The sequence below is a fragment of the Neopelma chrysocephalum genome, unplaced genomic scaffold (genome assembly GCF_003984885.1).
Source record: "Neopelma chrysocephalum unplaced genomic scaffold, ASM398488v2 Primary Assembly neopelma1_96362, whole genome shotgun sequence".
In the NCBI taxonomy this organism is placed as follows: Eukaryota; Metazoa; Chordata; class Aves; order Passeriformes; family Pipridae; genus Neopelma; species Neopelma chrysocephalum.
In genome coordinates this window covers 46,289-64,748 of record NW_020925010.1, presented here as the reverse complement: position 1 = coordinate 64,748, position 18,460 = coordinate 46,289, and the positions used below count along the sequence as shown (strand labels likewise).

Below are 18,460 nucleotides of genomic sequence, written 5' to 3'. Positions count from 1 at the left end.
ATCTATCTATCTATCTATCTATCTATCTATCTATCTATCTATCTATCTATCTATCTATCTATCTATTTAACTACATATAGTACTGTTTCTGAACAGGAGAAAGCCACTGAGGCCGTAAAGATGAACAATTTCATTGGAATGATGTGGGTGAACAAAGACTAAAGAAAGACAGTAAATGGGAGAGAGAAAGTAGCAGTGATCAAAGACCTGTAGCAGACAGAAGTGTTGAAAGAGAGAAGGAATCCCTAAGGCAGCAAGCAGAACTGAAGGTTCAGAAAAGAAGAGAATGGAAATGTTGATCTGATGAACAGCAAGACAAAGACATATTTGTAAATTCATGAGGTATGTATTGGGGGGAAAAGGGGAAATGGGAAAAGACAAACTCCAGAAACCAAAATATACAACAGCTGAAACTAGTTTGTCAAGATGCTGATTACAGTTTATGTTTCTGCTGTGCTAAGATGACAAAAACTTTCACAAATAAAGCTGTTTTCTTAAATTAATGCCAATAAAGCAACCAACAAGAACTGCTATTAAAAGCAGCCAACAAGAACTACTATTAAAAAGATTAAAGTCATGAAATAAATTTCAAGCAATGATATTAACTGTTATTCAGCAGAAGTAGGCATTCTCTGGGATAGTTTTTGTCTATTTCTGTATATGCAAATGAAGAAAAATCTATCAGAATTTTACACTGATTTCCCAAGAGCTTCCTTTCCTGCAGACCAAGGAAATGAAAAAAAAAAAAACAACAAAAAAAATCACCCCCCCCCCCCCAAAAAAAAAACCCCCCCCCCCCCAAATCAAACCAAACCTAAAAACTTAAGACATTGCAGCAGGCCCAAAATTCATAATCCACAAGTTCAGTTGCTTTCAGAATTTTTCTACAATCACATGCAGTGTAGATGGCTGTACATACATATCTACATACACACAAATACACAGAGAAAAACTCTAAAATAATTTACAAATGTTCCATTGAAATACCTTTCAGGAAAATTGTTACTATAAGGAATTGATGCCTTTTAAGTCTAACAACTGTTTTATCACAATGTGTAATCACTTCTCCACACCCAACTTAGAAATTCGCTTTCTTTGTGCATGCAAAGAAACATCCCACTGAACTTCAAAATATAGCCAGAAATTTGATATTAGCAGTTGAACCACTAGCATTGCTCTAATCACCCTTTTCATTTAGGACATCTGTTTCTAATTAAGGGAGTACAGGCAGTTCTGTGAATGGTCAAGAATCATCCAAGCATTGAGTACTGGAAAAGGTGCACTCAAGCACTGCCAACACTGCTGTGCTGTCAAACAGCCACTTTAAAGTTCACTGAATGAAAAAGAAGGGCTTGAAGGATGAGGCAACCCATTCTTTATTTCTGAGCACTTCAAATCAACCACAGAATGAGAGCTTTTAGAATGCCATGTTTTTATCTGATTCATATTAGTGTTTTCAAACCAGGCTGATTTTTTTTTAAGCAACTGTTTACTGAAACAGAGTTAGAATCATCAGAGCAGTGTTCACAATAGCATAAAAACTATTCCTGCTGGAAAAGGAAAGGAGCCTCTGGTTGAAAAAGGCATCTTAACTTTCAGTACATGGGATTGCCAAGTGAAATAGCAATGCTGCATGCAAGACAAAACATATTTGATAATAATAATCTGTGACGTAACTTGTTGCTTTTTCAGGAACGTTAAATAGGCTATTGAAATATGCTTTACTGTGAGAAACTATCTCAACCCATGTCTGTAGACAGCACTTTAAATTCATGTCTCTGATGTGCTCACTATAATCAAGTTTATCCATCTGCTTACCTTCAAAAGCAAAATCTATTTAAGGCTGTTACCTCCATTGTAGAGTTTACCAACCGTGCTGACTTAAAAGCCAGAAAATAATGAGATAATTCATTTTAAACTGCTTACAAGCAAATTTTACTTGACACAACTACGTTCCAAAACCGTCACTCACCCAAGACAGCCTGAACTGCTGTAAACAGCAAATAATCACAACCCACCCATTCTGAACAAATGCAAGGAACTGCTGTGTGTGACGAGACTCAAACACAAGCTTACAGGGGTTTTATAAGTTAAACCTACTAAATATTTTTTTTTACATTAAAACTTCCACTGGATATACTAGTCAGTTAAGACATTATGTTCCTAGCAATATTCCTTAGGAAAAAAGTTAGATGTTGCAAAATTAAAACAGAAATATATTATAGTAAAAAGCCTCCTGTATGGATTTGTGGTGTATGTGTACACATGATGAATGTGTCCAAGGGTGCCTTCATCAGGAGACACAGTCATTAAGTGGATAAAAGTGGCAGAGAGGGAATAACTGCCTGACTCTGGCAACTCTCTTTGTTCCTCACAAACAAAAGCAAGAAACCTCCAATCACGTTTTAAAACAGCAGAGGGGAGGTACAGAAAGCCCTGTTAGCTCTGAACCCACTGGGCTGGGCACGTCAGTAGCTCACAACAGCTAAGAAAGCAAGCCAGTAGCACAGTGAGGGACCCCAGGAGAACAACCCTTCTTCTCCTGTGGGGACAAGGAGTTGATAGGAACATCCTGAAGAAGAACCCAGTGCAAACTGCAGGAAAATCTGCCGCCGTGACGACTAACTGTGATTTCCCAATTTCAATTCAGAGAAGGCAGCTTTTCAGGGGACACAAACACAGAGGCAGCCAAGACTCCAGGCAACTTCTGCTTCAATGAAAGGTCAGTGCTTTGTCCATCTCGTCTCTGCCACTGGCCTGTCAAGCACCTGTCACCAAAATGCAGCTGAAGGTAAACGTGGTTTACCCACTCCTAACCACCCACTGACCACCACCCAAACTGGACCACTGAACAGGTTTATTTCAGGCTTAGCCAAAGATAACTCTGCAATTGCCACAGTAAGAACAGAGCAGCTCAACATCACACCCATGGGTGCCAACTGTTGCTCCAGCTCCTACCCAGCATGAGGCCCACAGCCAGGAAGGACACTAACAAGTTGAAAAGGCAAAAAACCAATACTGTGGATTAGAAGGGATGAAGGAAACGCTGCTTACCCTGAAGAAAGAAGATGAGAAAATAGACAAAGTACAGAGATGAGTCCTGGAGAAGGTGACCTGAATTACAGCAGTTCATGGGGCGGTACCCTGGGAGGGTCACCCTCCAAGTACATAATTAGTGCCAGGCCTGAGGAAAAAAACACTGTTACTAAGTCAATGTAGCCAAGGGGAGAGGGGGGAGCTTGGGAATTGGGTGGACAGGACACAGAGGGTACATTTTCTTTCTTAATATAGAAGGAGCAATGATGGAAGAAGCAGACTTTCCTCACCCACAGCCAAGTCCTGGCGAAAATCAAGAGAAGCCACTGTAGATACCAACTCAGAAGATCACTGCTGCTTTGGTAGTGTGGTAAGGCCTGAACAGTGCAGACAGCTTTCAAGGAAAAGATTTTTCTTTAAAAGGTGAAGAACAAAAGCTTCCCCCCCAGCCCCCGCCCTTCTTTCCCTTTTCCCCCTCCACCCAAATAAAGTGTAAAACATTCAACCCCAACACAGAGTTCTGGCTGCCCTTTGTGTGGCTGAATGTGTGGCTGCCAAATCTTTGCTAATCTACACAGAAGAGTATTATTCCCATTATGCAGTATATCATCTGTAAAAATGAAACAAAATACAGAATTAAAATGGATGAAAGATGAACAACAAAGGGATTAAGGTCTAATTTGTTAAGATTTACTCTAAAAAAATAATATTTCATTCTAAAACTACATATATAACAATGTATTTGTAAATTTTGTTCTTCACTTTCAAGGCCATGTTATACTGAAGAGCTTGAGTTAGGCTGTGCTGTCACATCAAAGTACACCTGGAAGGAAGCAGCAGATGCAGGAGGGGGGAGAAAGAAGTATGAAGTCTGGAGAGTTCATAAACTATCTCCACTAAAGAGGGAAGAAAGACAAGTTAGATGAAGGGAAGGGGAAACATTAAAATACACCAACTGTGAAGAAAAGACTCAGAACAGACTTTGCTTGGAAATGAGAACACTAACAGCTGCCCTCACCACACCACAGTTAATAAAGACTTTCATAAGTGCCTTAGTAGTCCAAATGAGCATATATATATAAACACACATACACATTTACATAAAAGATGTTGAATTATAAACCATGCTAATATATCCCAACTTCTTGAAGCAGAAGTTAAATAATATTCTGTTTAATAATACAAATTTAAGGTCAACAAGCCCTTAAAATTACACGTTCAGAAGTTGAATGGAGGACATGGAAGTCTCAGAGGAGAACTAGTTTAAACTGTTTATCACAGTTTTATAGTTTAAATGTGACTGTGCTTGAAACAGAAAGCCACAAAATCCCAAAACAGAAATCAGGCACACTTACTGTGCCTGTGCTGTTCCTGAAAACCTGGCAGCCTGTTATTTGGAACAAGTAACTTGCAGCACCAGCATCTGCAGAGCACTTTGCATCCAAAACTGTGCTTAAGTTCTCAAATGCCTTACAACAGATGTAGACAAGCACCATTTTCATGACTGACTCTGCAAAGGCCATGCTCCCTTTCTACCTCCTTGCTCTTCCTTGAGCATCAAACCTCATGCACTGCCACACAGTTCCTCACTCTAAGGTAAACTGTTGAAATGGGAACCCACCATAAAGCCAAAAAAACAGAATCCAGCAAGAAAACACATTCAATCCACAGAAAACAAAACACAGTGTCAACCTGCCACTTACACTGTAAGATCAGAAATTAAATGATGACAACCAGCTCAAGCAATGAAGCATCACCAACATGACAGAGTCTGACAATAAAATTACAGAAAAGCTTCTGAAAGATCTGACCAATAGCTGGGTGGATCCTTCTTCATCAACAAGCAAAGCATTCTGAACTGAAGAAGGTGGATGCTTAAGCCTACATATGTTTCAAATAAACAAGGCCTCGATATTTCCTTTCAGTAAGGAAATACACTTACAGACATGTTTATCATGCATTCCGAACAGATCCTACATCATTGCTCACTCCAGAAAGAACAATCCAATTCTCTCTGCAGAAAGCAAAAATATGGCACAAATGTTCAAATATGTTTGAACACCTGAGCAATGGGAGCTGTAATTAAGCCTGTCTCTTCAGGAAAGATCATCAAAGGGTGCCACAGAAAAAAGGAAGCCTCGGGGGCACAGTCTTTCTTCAGTGGAATCCCTCCCACATGAAACTGGGAAGCAACTTGATCTTGCTGCGAAGAAAAAGCAGTACCAAAGCCAAAGCCTATTGCACTGGAGAGCAAATCCATCCAGCTAGAGCCAACTCACCATCTGAGACCTGCGGATATGCAGGACAGACATGCCCACATTCAGGGAGGCGACTGGTGCTCAAACTGCACTTCACATTGCCCTGGGCCTTGAAGAGAAACTGCTGACACAGTCAATGTATTCAAGGCAGTAACTTAAGCCGGTGGTTTTGACTGGCCTCTTCCTGCCATGTGCCATCTGTCTGCAAGCAGCACTCCCACATGCACGGGCTAGTCAGTCGTGATCTCCTGTCGTACTTCAGCGGGATCTGTATGAGCATCCTTCCTTTACCCTGCAACCCCCACTGCCTGCTACTAATCCCCATCACCTACTCCTCTGTACAACAGCTCCCACGCTAAATTACTGTGCTTTGGACTGTCATAATCCATACATACTAATCTTAGAGCTTTACTCAAGTCTGTTCAAGCACTACCCTTCAACCGCATGCTGTTATTGCAACACAGCAGAGTGTAATGGACTGATTAAGAGATGGAGTCTGCTGAGCCACCGCCTCCAGCATGGAGCTAAAAGGTCTTGATGCAACAGCTACGCTGCTCCAGGAGCTGAGCTGCTTGCAAACGCTCCAGGAGGTAACTAGCAAGCCATGGCAGGCAGGTAGTCAAGCTATTCTTAGCAAAAAAAAAAAAAAAAATCAGAAGTTGTTACAATCAAGAATATGGCAGGGACCCTCCCCAGTAAGGTATGGCACACTGAATACTCAGGGCCCATTTTGGTACCAGGCGACCTTTGCTCGGATACTGGTGAACTGGCCAGTGGGCACCCAGGGGCTACCACAGCAAAGGAGTTTAGGGCCATGCCCGGGGACTGCTGGAGGAGCTGCTGCCACTCTGTTACTCTGCCTGCCTCAGAGGGTACAAGGCGACCAGGGGAGGAGCAGAGATGTACCAGCTCACAAGCCAGCAGCACTTCACTGGGGCGGTAACTCCTGTCCTGTGCTTTTAACAGTTACCCTGAGCTTTTCCTGCTTTTCTACCTTCCTTCTTTCTCTCTGCTCTTTACAAAGATAAAGCTGAATTATCGTTTTGGGATCCAGCATCTGGCCTTGTTTGTGCCTTAATCTCGGAATGTTTTAGAACCTGGTTCCCCTCTCCATCTAAGTGGATCGGAACACAGGGCTACCAGATGAACAAAAATGAGATTTGTATTAGTTTCTCTGTACACTTTTGCATAGTTAACCACACTATTTTCTTTAGATTGCCTTGCCATTAATTAGTTTTCTGTACCAAACTTCTGCTCTAAATGTCAGCTGCTGTGCTGCACAATACTAGGGCACATTCAGAAGTGTAGGGAAAACCAAAACCCGTTTCTTTTCAAATAATGATTAATAACTGAAGCCAGTCCTCTCTCACTTTCTGGGCCTCCCTTTTGATCAAGTAATTAGGAAGAAGCAGTTTTCCTAAAAGCTGCAGCTGTTTTGTCAGCACAATCCCTCTAAATGCAAACAAGCTTAGTAACACATGTTACCAGTTTCCATGTGGTTTAAAATAGCAAAGGTCTACAGCAACATTTCTAAGTGCCTGAGTTTCAAATACCAAGAGTGACACATTTTGAAATCTAGTTCTCAATTTGTAATAAATGCTGTAAAATACAGACAACAGAGAAACCCTGGGGAGCAGAAAATGGACATCCTGCATGATGCAGAGAGGCAGCAAGGAGGCTGCCTGCATCACAGAAAGCACTGGGTAGCCTTGCAGCCAATAAATAGGAATGACCTGAGGCTACAGGAACTCTGACCCCTCAAACCTCCAACATCAAAAAGCACAGAGCTTTTAATTTCATTTTATTACTCAGCAAACGAGAGAAACGGCTACAATCAAGGCGTGTTACGAGTCCAAACAGAACATAAATATGGTACATCACATCTTTCATTCTGAGGCATTCGGCATTTTATTCCTTGACTACACTTTTGTGTACAAACACATGCAGCCAGGATGTAAAGGCAGCCCTTTTCTCCTCTGCAGTCACACCCTTGGCTTTGTACCTTTGCAGCCACCTTTCATACTTCCAGGCTTTATACAAGCTCTAAGCCTATCCCACATTCTCACTAATTCTCCTGGGTTAATTGAAGAGATCATCTTAGAGTAAAAAAGGCACAGCTGGGGAAGGAAAAGGTTATTTAAACATGCATGTACTGGTAAATGATACACTGTACTCAGTGCAAGACACTATTTCTGTATTTCTGTTTGTGTGGTTGGGGGAAAGGTAAAACTTCAAGAAGCAGTTATTTTTATGAAATGGAAATACTGATTTTTCTTTTCAGTGATGCTCTTACTTCCTAGGGATACAGATTGCAGTAGGGAGGAAAAAACCTAAAACCATACAACTTCACTCACATGGCTGCTAGACTTCAGAAACTCTTGTTATGTTGTACATTAGTATAATGATGGTAGGATGATTTTCAAGGGTAAAGAATTGACTTTATCTTGCTGTTTTAAAAACTGAGTATGAAAAAATGAACACAGTTAGCAGCTGATGTAAAACTTTAAATACTTACTGCGTAGGAGCCTATGAGGAATGCAGCATTTGCTTGTTTTTTCTGATCTAAGCCAGTATAATGAATTATTTTCTTCCTTGTCAATGAAAATGACTGTATCAAGAAATGAACAAGATTATGATTTTGCATTTTAGACCTTTTATCCCTTCTTTTATAAAACTAGAGGAAAGCAAGAGTTTGTTTATCTACTTTCAGCCACCTGTATTTAGAGAACCAGCCATACTGCAGACTAGTCCCTCAGAAGCTCTGGAAAACTTTGCATCCCCATCTAGATTGTTCTGGTATTTTTCCCAGTATCCAGCCTAAATAATTTTCGGTACAAATTACAGGAATCTTTTATTTTTCTTCTTACATGTATTTAATATTTCCAACTTCAACCCTTATGTAACAGATAGCCATTTATCAGAAGTAAACAGAAAATGGCCTTCTCAAAAACATCACAGGCATAATAAAGTTGCAACAGTTTTAAAAACAGAATTTAGACTTTTTCATTCTTAAAGAAAACCTGACTCTATATAAATCCACTAGTATTTGCTTCTAAGCATCAGAAACATGCTTAGATTAAAATATTTTGAAAGTATTTCTAAACTTATTATCATAAATAGCTTTTTAAAATATCATCTTGGCTTGGCATACAGTTTCTCTAATTATCTTAGAAACTGAGTGGAATGGCATTTTCCACAGAAAGGACACACACATCTGTGGTGGTAGTTATTCCCTAACTGGCCCCTGAAACAAAATCTGATGTGCTTAAAACTGCATGCTTTGATCACCTGCTAAGCTATCATAAAATGTCATTTTATGTATTTACATAGCAATGTTACTTGCTCAGATACCATTCAATGCACTCAACACAAATAAACCCCAGATCACAAGCAGAAATATGTTCTCAATCCAATATCAAACCCAAGATATTGAAAAGCATTATCATACAGACTTGTGTTGCTTCAGAGCATCCTGTAAACAAAAATCAGAGACCCTTATCTCTGGCAAACCTGTTTGTAGTACCACAGGGATAAAGCAAGTCTGGATTATGCAAACTATTATCAGTGACAGACATCAAGGAATGAAAAAAAAAATACACTCTTAATCTATAATGTTCTGTATACTTTCCAATTTTCACAGTTCAGTGGCAGCTTAAAGATCTAAGTAGTTCTGAAGAGGCAAACTGTGATTCACATTAATGCAAATAAGCTTTTTTATCTGCCTAACAGGCTTTATGCTCCAACATCTATTAGAGGTCAAGTAACTTGTAGTCACTCGTGTTAATTATTATAGGAAGTAGGGAGTCCCTGTTTTAAAGACACTGTGCTCTATCAAGAGCCCAATCCCAAAAACTGCTGAGCATCCCTAAGAGAAAATAATCTGCAGAAGGAGCACAGCAGTCTCCTTCAGGCCAATGCTATCAATGCTACTGAAGAGCAAATGTTACTTCTTACTAAAGAGATGTCAGCAGCAGAAAAGACCAAATCAAACCAAAAACATCTCAGATAAAACCGTGTTGCACTGCACCCGAGCTCACTCAATATGGGCAAGATTGCCAACAAAACTGAATTCCAGGAGGGGAGCTTTTAATTTAAAAGAGTCTGTACTCATTTAGCAATTGACCTTTAAGAAGCTTAACATTAGTTACTGCCACAGTGGTACATCATCTGGTTCTTAAAAGTATCTGGGTCTTCCCTTCTGATCCTCCTCCTCCCTAAATTTACCTCAAACTCTGGCATTCATACTCAAAACTCAGCTGGATTAGGATTCTAGGAAAGCACCTCAACAGCAACCACAACAAAAAAAACCCAAACCAAAACCTTTTGCCCATTTGTTTTTGTCCTTTAAGAACTCAGTAATGTTGAAAAAACCCCTCAAGCATTACCTTTAGCTTCTTATTTAGCTTGCAGCAGTACCTGTAGACCATTGCCAGATTGAGTGGTCCAAAGTCTGCATAGAAGCTGGTAGAAGAAAGGAGAAAATTTTTATATGACCCCTGTGAACATCTTCTCTTGTTAATAAGATGCACAAAACAAGGAGTAATAATATACAAGTGACATGTGTACATCATTCTAAAAACAAGCATGCCTTCTTAGATACATACAGACACACTATTTTGTTGGAGGAAACAGTTTTGTGGTCTTTAAACAAACATGGACTAAAACTTTCTTGTTTTTCACACAGCACCGTTCAAAACCAAACTCAAGGTCTGAAGAACTTATTTCTCACTACTGTGTTACTCTGTGACAAAGGTTTTTAAACTCTATTTTAAGAGTAACTCATAAGCTTTACTTTAAAAAGAAGGCAATTGATACTGCTATAGAAAAGTAAACACAGAGAATAAAGACTGATTAGTACTCTAAAAACCAGCAAGCACGCCCTTGGTCAAAAACATTTAAAGAATTAGCAGCATTCCACATAAAGCTAAAAGGCAAACACTGTTCACTACAGGGGAAATAATATACCCGTTGTCAGCTCATAAAAGCTGGAATTGATTTTGCCAGTTTTTACTCTTTACTGTAGGAAGTTCAGACATTCCACTTCATACATGAACAACCACAGACACCCCCTTCAGCCTGGCAGTTCAATGAGCACTTCTGGCTCTACGTGGCTGTATCATGTTCCTGGGTCTTCTAACAGGAATGGGTACAATGAAAGCTTCTGCTTCGAAAATGTTTTTAAGAAATCCTGATTGGAAGGCAAGAAACTATTCTAAGGCATATAATCATGGCAGATAGGCCTAAGACCAAACTCATGTAATTAATTCTACAATGGAAATGGTATATTTCCCTCAGCTCAATTTAAAAACAGAATGCCAATCAGGCTGTTTCCTCACTGCTGGTGTTCTGACTAATTCATTTCGGGAAAAAAATACAGAAAAAATAAGACCATACTTACTTCTCATACACAAGTTCATCATCTATGCAGAAATAATGGGTATTTGCAGCTCCACTCTTTGGTTTTTGGCAGAGAATTGCAAAATAAAGGCGATCTGAAACGCAAGAAAATTTGAAGCTTTTATAAGCACCACGTTTTTCTGCTGAAAGCCTGAAGTATTACCTGTCAGGGGTACAACTTTAAATGGTTTAAAATGAAGAAAATCTTCTTTTGAGTATTACCCAACCAGGTATTATTATTGCTCCCGTATTGAACAAACAAGGCACACAAAGACTGAGGCCTTTTGCTCAGCGGTGTTCCCATAATCCGCAGCTCTTTTGTGTTCTTTTCCAAAGTGTTCCCCGTTGGACGACTCGGTAAAATAGCAGGAGCCCGACTTGCACCCACATCCACAGCAGGGTCCTCCTCTGGCAGGTGGTTGCACTCCAAATAGCAACAACCCCCCCTAAAATTACCACAAATCCCTCTGCACCTCTGAGCACCCACGTTAAACCAAAGGATGAAGTGCACTCACGCCAAAGACACTAAAACCTTGAAGTGAACTCCCTCTGTAAAACCACGATTTACCCACTGCCCCTCCAAAGCCACTGTGCCTGCAGGCAGGAGACATCTTGCCCTGGCTTCCTTTGTTAAGTTTTTTTTTGCAGGGAAAAAAAAATACCAGCAGTATTCTCACAGATATAAATTACTTTTATGGCCGGGGAAGCTGAGGGCCCAGTGAACTTTAAACACCGACTGTGCTGCTGCTAATAAATTGCTGTGCTTGTGGTAATTGGTCAATAAAAATTGAGGCTTGCAGCACCACAGCAATACTTGTCTTCCTCCTGCTGAAAAAATATCATATCTGGATTAAAATTCGGACCTAAAAAGAAACCTTTCTTTTGTTTCCAACTAGAGGTATTACTTAAATATCAAAACAGGTCACCTGCATGCAAACGTATTATTTCAAAACAGAATTTGTGATGGAGAAAAACTGTATCTCCTTTTTGAGACAGCAGGAAAAAAAAAATCACTTTAATCTTCAAAACATCCTCCGTGACCAGCAGTTAGACATCATTACCTGTATCTTCAAAATAAGTGTGCCATGGAAAGGAGTTGGCACGTCTGTATTTCAACAGTCAGTACTCAGTGCTCACCTCTGTACAGCAATATCTCAAGGGGTGAAGGCAGAAAAGACCACCAAAAAGTGCACATTTGCAAAATGCTCATTTCTGTTGCCTGTTGTGAATCGTTTGGCTTAAACATTTACAGGTCAGGTGCAACCAGTGGGATGTACAGTAAGGCATGTCAGGCACCTCCTTCCTTACTCTCTCAGCAGAGGCAAGGCACCAAGACTTGACCATTTAACTCCTAAGAGTCCCATCTTGTAAGCACAGCAGCTGCAGGACAGGATGGAAAGTGTATTACCTGCGATGTACCTCCCACCATTTATTTACCAAAGCATTCTCTAAAAACAAACCAAAGGACCAAAAAATTTAGAGTAATGCCACGCATTTTTAAGTAAACTGGCCCACAGAGTGAAATACATGTGGAGAAGCAAGTGCACTGATATCCCAGCTGGAAAATAAAATCACAGCAAAATATGCTGTGGCAAAAACTGCTTCACATAAAGGTAATGCTGGGGGTGGGCTTTGGGGATGGAGGGAGCCCCAGCTCTCCACGGCTTCCCTGCATCTATCCCCACCTCTGTGTTAATCCCTGAGCAGCATCAAGGTGGATTTGCATGAATTAGAAACTGCAGCGGGTACTCAAGTGCAATATTAAAAAAAAAAAAAAAAGAAAAAAAGAGAAGAAAAATAGAAAAAGAAGGAAAAAAAAAGAACAAAGCAAAGAAAAAAATAAAGGAGAAAAAAAGAAAAAAATTTAAAAAGCTGCTTTGCTGATTTACTTCCCTCTGGTCTGAGAATGTGAGCTAATGTGTGTGTGTGAGGGAAGAACTGAGGGCAAAGGAGGAAGCAGAAAGGAGAACTGAGAGGATGTGATATCTAGGGATTGTGTTTAAACTGGCATTGCCAGATTAAACACATGTCACTACAGCCCCAGGCTATAATTTCACACCACTTCTAAACTGATTTAATGGCTAGCTGCCACCAGGTTCCTTACAAGGAAAAATCTTCCGAGTTAGCTCACTGAACCAGCCTGCTGGGTGTTAACAGTAGGAATACACAGCCAAAACTTCTCCCTCGATGGCATCTGTCCTTTAGTGCCAGTCTAATTATTGACTAGACTGGGCTCTCCCTCTTCATTGTACACAAACAATAACTGCATCAAAGTCTGGGCAGAATGGCTGTAGTACTCAAACTGACATGCTACCTTCTTGCACTTCAGCTTCTTCCCAGAAGCTTTACATCACTTGAAAATACAAAAGCGCCACACAAAGAGTAATCCAAAATCCTCAAACACAAAGGGGGGATCAAAACGAAAATAAATATAATTTGCACAGGTCAAAGACTTAAAATAAGTTAGCATTTTGCTCCTAAACAGGATTTGGAATGACAGAGTCACATCCTCAGGGCTCCTACTTTTACTGAAATTCTTCTGCAGCTCCTGCAAAAACGTCCAACAAAAATAAGAATTCCTATCTTGAGCCAGCAGTGTGTATTTTGAACTGTTGTTGGCACACAGTTTCTGCAGTGGTAACTCTGGACCACGTTAATTGCAGCTACTCTAAAAACGCATGAAAGAAACTTGAGTTTAATGAATTTACAGAAGTACTTCACAACAAGAGCAGTATGTGCCAAATGCCCAAACCCTGACAAGCTGCCCATTCCCGTGCACTGCTAACAATTGCTCCCTATCATGGAAACAGCAGGCTCCATCTTTTTAACATGTTTCCTATGGGGAGATTTTAGAAATGAGCTACACAGAGAAGTAATTTCCTGTAAGTGTATTTTATTTACCTCTCTGCTGACTTACCAGTCCAAATGCTGTATTACTCACCATGGCTGTTTCTACCTGCTTTATTCTGAACATATTCCCAGTTCTGTTTAGTCAAGGATTAGTGTGTTGATTTTTTTTAACAGGAATTAAAAGAGAAAGGAGAATTCCTTCATTAAGCATCTGATTGCAGGATTGGGGGTGTACACCTAAAATACACTCAAACACTGATGAATTGATTTCACTAGGACTCCACAAAGGTTTGAACTGCCAGAAGCCAGGCTTCCCTTTTATTATCTTCATGTTTCCTTTGCTAATTTTAGCTTTTTGGTATTTCGCTTACATGAACTGCGCTCGAGCACTTCCTAATTCCTGCAAATTTCTGATAAAAAAATCACCCTAAAACTATCAAACTGCAGCAGACCTTCCTAATCATCTCTCAGAAGAACAAGAGTGGGGCTCAGTGCCTTACAGGCACTGCAACGAGGAGATATGACTGCAGCATGTTAGATATACTTCAAATACACTTAATTTTGTTAGCCTTATATAACAAAACAGTTAAAATACATAAATACAGACGTCACTGCTGGCAATTAATTTGAGTAAGCATCTAATGTACAAGAAAATGAGCCTACACACCCCTAACAGAGGACTAGGCTACCACAGCTGGTACCTCAACTAGTGAGACTAAAGGTAGCACAAGCATGTCTACACAAGCTGATTGCAGTGTAGAAAGCTGAGAGATACTTCAAAACCACGTTAATGTGAATTTAGAGACGAAAAAATAACCCCCTTCCTTTTACTCCCAATAAGCCTGGTGCTTCTCAGGTTCTGCTGCACAGGCCTTCAAGGAAGAAATGTCAGTAATTTGAGAGTCACCATTGGACTTGAGGGCCTTAAGGGTCTCTTCCAACCTAAACGATTCTGTGATAAGAGACAACTAAATACTGAACAGACACCAGTGGCAGGACAAGTCTGCATATGATCAGCAAAGATTATTTAATTAAAAAAAAGAAGTTCCACAGCTCTGTTGTTAAACAGATGCCTTAGATGAGAAATTCAGAGACTGACAGTACAACAAACCCCAGTGTTAGTCTGTTTTGAATTACCAGGAATGTAACCAAAGAGTTATTTACTACAGGAAGAGAAGTGCATTTCTAGATCTAGAGTTGGTATATGGAATTTTGTTGTGTTTCACTTAAAAGTCAACACATGAATGATATATGAGAAAATATGAAATGATTAATTCAGTCATCACTATGATATTTCAAATTTTGGTGATGACACAGTTGGCAATTAGAACAACAGCCTGAACTCTGAAAAAGAAAATGAAAGCACGCTAAAAAGCTAAAGGAACTTTTCATTTAACAGAAAACCATGAAAGAATTACTTTAAAGGCTATGTCATGACTAATCAACAACACTGCTACTTCACTAAAATAGAGTCCTGGCACTCAGCTGCTCTTGACTGGCACACAAGATTATGTATCTTCATGCACTTTCAGTTCTGGATTAGACACTAAAAGCCTCAAACACGTATTTAAAATCTCAATTTTGATTAGGACTAACAAGAAAGTGAGGTCATATTGATGAAAGAGTAAACAGCTTTTGTACCGAGATAGTTGAATAATAAAAACTAATTGAAAGTGTTTACAGTCAAAATGTTGTAAGCTTAATGATACTTTTTAGAAGAGTCCTTAGCATTCCAAAAAAACAGTTTTCTACATAGGACACTAAGTTTATCATGACAAGTCAGCAATAGGGGAAAAAGACAACTCAGTGGTTTGAAAAAAAACCCAAAAAACAACACAAAACCAAAAACTCAATGAATATATTAAAATGAGTATTTCACTATCAGATCCAAGTGACAGTGTAAGCAAAATGATTCACAGTGGAAAAAAAACAAATAGGCATGTACAGTGCAGCTTAGAGGATCCTTTAAGTTGTTAGTTCCTCACTGTACACAAACTGGATGTATATATTCAGCAGGAAGGCAAACAAAAGTCAGGAAATGCCCCATGATTACTTAAAATTTTATGCCACGTATAGTTATTGTAGTTACTTCATTTTAGAATTAGCCACTGGAAATAGAAACACACAGCTTTTGCCTGAGGTTTATATATTATAATTCCACCTCTTCTTTATAATTTTACTTATAAAACCAGAGCAATTACAAAGAAAAGCAGACAAGGAAAGGAAACTAGTAGCTTTCAAGCATCTCACACAGGATTGTTACATTTTCTTTGGATTATATGTATTACTTCTCTCAGAGATCAGAAGGACATGGGAACACACTTCTAATAAACAGAAGAAATGCACTCACTTCCAGCAACTGGAATTAGCACCAGCAAGCCTCAAGCATTAGCTGGCAAAGAGAGAATGATAAAGCTTACTATGCAGCTTAATAGACCAAACAAAAACAATTTCTGAAAGAACTTTCAAGCTTTCTTGAAGAAGTCTTACTAGTAAACAAAAATATTTAGGTGATTCTGATTAATAATTATTCTGACGAATAATGGCTGATGAATACAACTCACTAAAAAAATAAAGAAATGCAATAATTACTGTAAGTATTTTGAGTATAAAATTCATGCAAATAATGGATTAGAAACTTTGCTGTTCATGAAAGTAACATCACACAAAGGAAAGTTTACAGCAATTTGGGTTTATGTTCCGCTTCTGTCTTTTGCAAAGATGAAAATTAGGCTGGCCTGCAATGTTCTGAATAAGTTGGGCACTACTTCTGTAAGCAGATAAGCTCACACAGATCTCTCCATCTTTACAGTAGTTCAAATATTTACCAGTTATGTCCACTTTTAAGAATAACACCTTACCTGTTTCCAGCCCAAAACTAGTTACTAATTTCTCAGAACTGCACCGTGAAAAGGTGGAACTGATAGTTCAAAATTTGACATGACTTTAAAACAGATGAATAAAAAGGTAAGCCTGTTAGCTTATTCTTTTGAGATTTCTATTTTAAAAAAACGCACAAGATAGCAGTGAACTAAAAATTAGACAATATTTCCATTGATAGAAGCTTGTAAACAGTATCCACTGTGCACAGCAAGATCAAGACAAAATGAAGTATTATTAGATATAATAGTCTAGTGCACTTTAATCAAATTTGTTATACTGGGTACTGCTGAACATGGTGAAATCCCACTGAAAAAACACAAGTCAAAGCCTAGTTGCTCTACTGTATTTAGAAGGGTGAGCATTTCTTTGGAGGAGAAAATACAGTAATTTAATGGGCCTGTTGATGCCAGACACACATTATCAGATGCAAGCAGTTGCTGCATGACAATGGTTAGAGACCTGTTTGCTGGAGATGTGAGTTGCCCAGGCCTGCACGGTAATCCAGGTACTGAAATTACCTGATATCAAAAATCTGTCAAATGAGAGGTTTCTACACTTAACCTTAGAACAGCACCATCACCATTTCCTATATAAATGGTTGCTGTTACAGCAAAAAATGCACATTTGGAGTTATTGCAGCCTTAGCGTTCTGCAGATAAGTACACCATTATGTTTCTCTGGGAAGATTAGGCCTAAAATGCTGCATTTTAGGCTGGAGTATTTAGGATTTTCCTCCCTAACAGTATCAAAGCTTTTTAAAAAGAAGATTCTGGGAAGCTTTGGGAGTTTACATTCTCCCCACATCGCTATACCCAATTTTCAAAACAAGATCTTATGGTTTTCTAAACGTGCTGCTATCCAGAAGACACATTAGGTAATTTAAGGAGCCCTGTTTCTTGGCACAGAAAGAAAAGGTACACTGGTGCCTTTTCTCCATGCTTGCTCTTTCCATTTTTGCTTGCTCTGTCCACAGATATTTCCCACGTCCCTCCAAAAGCTGTGCTGAGAGGTTTATCCCTTGCTTTCTATGAGAAGTTGTAAATACACATTCTGACACCACTTAGAAAGTGATTTGTTGTTGTTGTTGTTTTTGTTGGTGGTGGTTTTTGTTGTTGTTATTGTTGCTTTCGGGCAAACTAAACTCGAGCTCGTCTTTTAGCTGGGGGGGAGACTCAAACCTGAATTACAGAACTGCTCCAGCAGGCTCCTCGAAACAGGCAGGTCCCTGTGCCAAAACAAAGCACGGCTCGGCGCCTCGGGTTACAAAAAGGAGGGACGGCACCGAGCGAACCCGACTGATTTAAACCCAGCTATTTTGACTCTCCAGATAAAACCTGCTGGCACTCCCGCGCCAAGAAGAGGTGGGACCTTTGCCCATCGTTTCACCCATTAGCCAGCAAGCAGGACACCAGGGGAAAGATTTATACATGTATATATATATATGTGTGTGTGTGTATAAATATATATATATATATACACCCCAATACAGGGAGAAACGCGTTACTTTTTTTCCCCACCCCACAACGTGTCGAACGGACAGAAACGCGTTTATCGTTGTTTTCCGTTCGCTCCGCCAGAGCCGAGAGCGGCAGCGCGGGGCGATGGGTGCTCGGGGCTCTGAGGGCAGCGCCGGATTATTTATCCCGCCGGGCGGGAGCCCGCGCAGCTTTCGAGAGCAGCGCCCGCGGTGTGAACACGGCACAGACCCCGGCTGGGGACACCCGGCCCCCCCAAGGCTGCCTGGGGGTCCTGCTGCGGCGGGACGGGACAGCGGGACGGGACAGCGGGACACCCCCGGGGCCGGCGAGGCGGGACGGGACGGGACGGGACGGGACGGGACACCCCCCTCCGCCGCCCCGCGCCCCCGGCACGCCGCCCTCACCCGCGATCCTCAGGCAGATCTCCGGCCCGGCCGGGAGCAGCTGCCGCCGCTGCCCCTCAGCCGCCGCCGCCGCCCGCGGCGCCGCGCCCCGGGTCCTCTTGAGGGCGGGCGGCGCCGGGGCTGCGCGGCGCCGCGCCTCGGCCCAGCTCTTCCG

General features: G+C 40.6%; 1 protein-coding gene across 6 annotated transcripts in view; it reads right to left on the bottom strand.

Annotated features, from left to right (window-relative positions):
• Positions 1-17,829, bottom strand: part of CDC14B (cell division cycle 14B) — a 42,443-nt gene extending 24,614 nt beyond the window's left edge. For all 6 annotated transcript variants that reach the window (XM_027708581.1, XM_027708582.1, XM_027708579.1 and 3 more), the window contains exons 1-4: positions 17,811-17,829; positions 10,693-10,786; positions 9,680-9,755; positions 7,810-7,902 (exon numbers count right to left, since the gene is read on the bottom strand). In XM_027708581.1, the coding sequence (XP_027564382.1) occupies positions 7,810-7,902; positions 9,680-9,755; positions 10,693-10,786; positions 17,811-17,814 (267 nt within the window). In that variant the 5' untranslated portion in view covers positions 17,815-17,829. The remainder of the gene's footprint in view (positions 1-7,809; positions 7,903-9,679; positions 9,756-10,692; positions 10,787-17,810) is intronic.
• Between the last annotated feature and the right edge of the window lie 631 nt (positions 17,830-18,460).